This window comes from Propithecus coquereli, unplaced genomic scaffold (genome assembly GCF_000956105.1).
Source record: "Propithecus coquereli isolate 6110/MARCELLA unplaced genomic scaffold, Pcoq_1.0 Scaffold70, whole genome shotgun sequence".
In the NCBI taxonomy this organism is placed as follows: domain Eukaryota; kingdom Metazoa; phylum Chordata; class Mammalia; order Primates; family Indriidae; genus Propithecus; species Propithecus coquereli.
This window is the reverse complement of record NW_012153063.1, coordinates 2872551-2873297: the sequence shown is the minus strand read 5'-3', so window position 1 is coordinate 2873297 and position 747 is coordinate 2872551. Positions and strand designations below refer to the sequence as shown.

Sequence of the window (747 nt, the reverse complement as noted above, 5' to 3'; positions counted from 1 at the left end):
ATTGCCAGTGGACAACTATTTATATGTTTCTTCTTCTGTAAAGTGCCTGTTAAAGTCTTTCAGATTTTTCTGTTGGATTATTTTTGTTTTTCTTTTTTCCTAACAGAGGCTCAATTTTTAGAAAAACTGTTATAAGATAGACTCAGTCAAGTTTTAGCTTTTCTAGTACTTTTCTTATTTGAAATTTACCCTTTTTCTTCACAAATATTTAAATGTTTAGAAAATGTAATTTTCTGACATCCCAACCACATTTGCATAATTTCTTAGCCTGCAACTGTCTTTCTAGACCACATGCCCAGCTTTTACTTTGGACAATCTGATCACTGTGAGGATATATTCAATTGCCTTGACACCTAGGAAAAATTCTTCACCTTAGCTCAGTGATATCACAATGATGTTTCAGTAGTGACCGCCAGGTTGAAAGGCAAGTGAAGATTACTGTCTATGCCCTTCATTCCTTAATGATGTATTCCCTTTTAGGGCTTTGCTTGGACAAGTTCCTATATGACTTTACACATCCCAACTTCTCCTCCTCCTCAGTCTTCCAGTTAGAAGAAATTTCTGTTGAATGTGCTTTGGACATAATTTGGCATTCAGTAAGTACTTGAGAAATAATGATAATAATACTTTTACATTCAGACAATAAAGATATTAGTAAGTAGCTTTAAAGTTAAAAAGAGAATATAATTAACTCTGGGTTTAGGATTTAAATTTCATCCTACTTTTATTTATTTTTTTTTTTTTTTT

General features: G+C 32.0%; 1 protein-coding gene across 1 annotated transcript in view; it reads left to right on the top strand.

Annotated features, from left to right (window-relative positions):
• The window catches only part of LOC105823910 (chromosome unknown open reading frame, human C2orf80), a 22892-nt gene extending 22340 nt beyond the window's left edge, over nucleotides 1-552 (top strand). The window contains exon 8 of the mRNA XM_012661207.1: nucleotides 481-552. Within this exon, the coding sequence (XP_012516661.1) occupies nucleotides 481-552 (72 nt within the window). The remainder of the gene's footprint in view (nucleotides 1-480) is intronic.
• The last annotated feature ends 195 nt before the right edge of the window (nucleotides 553-747 follow it).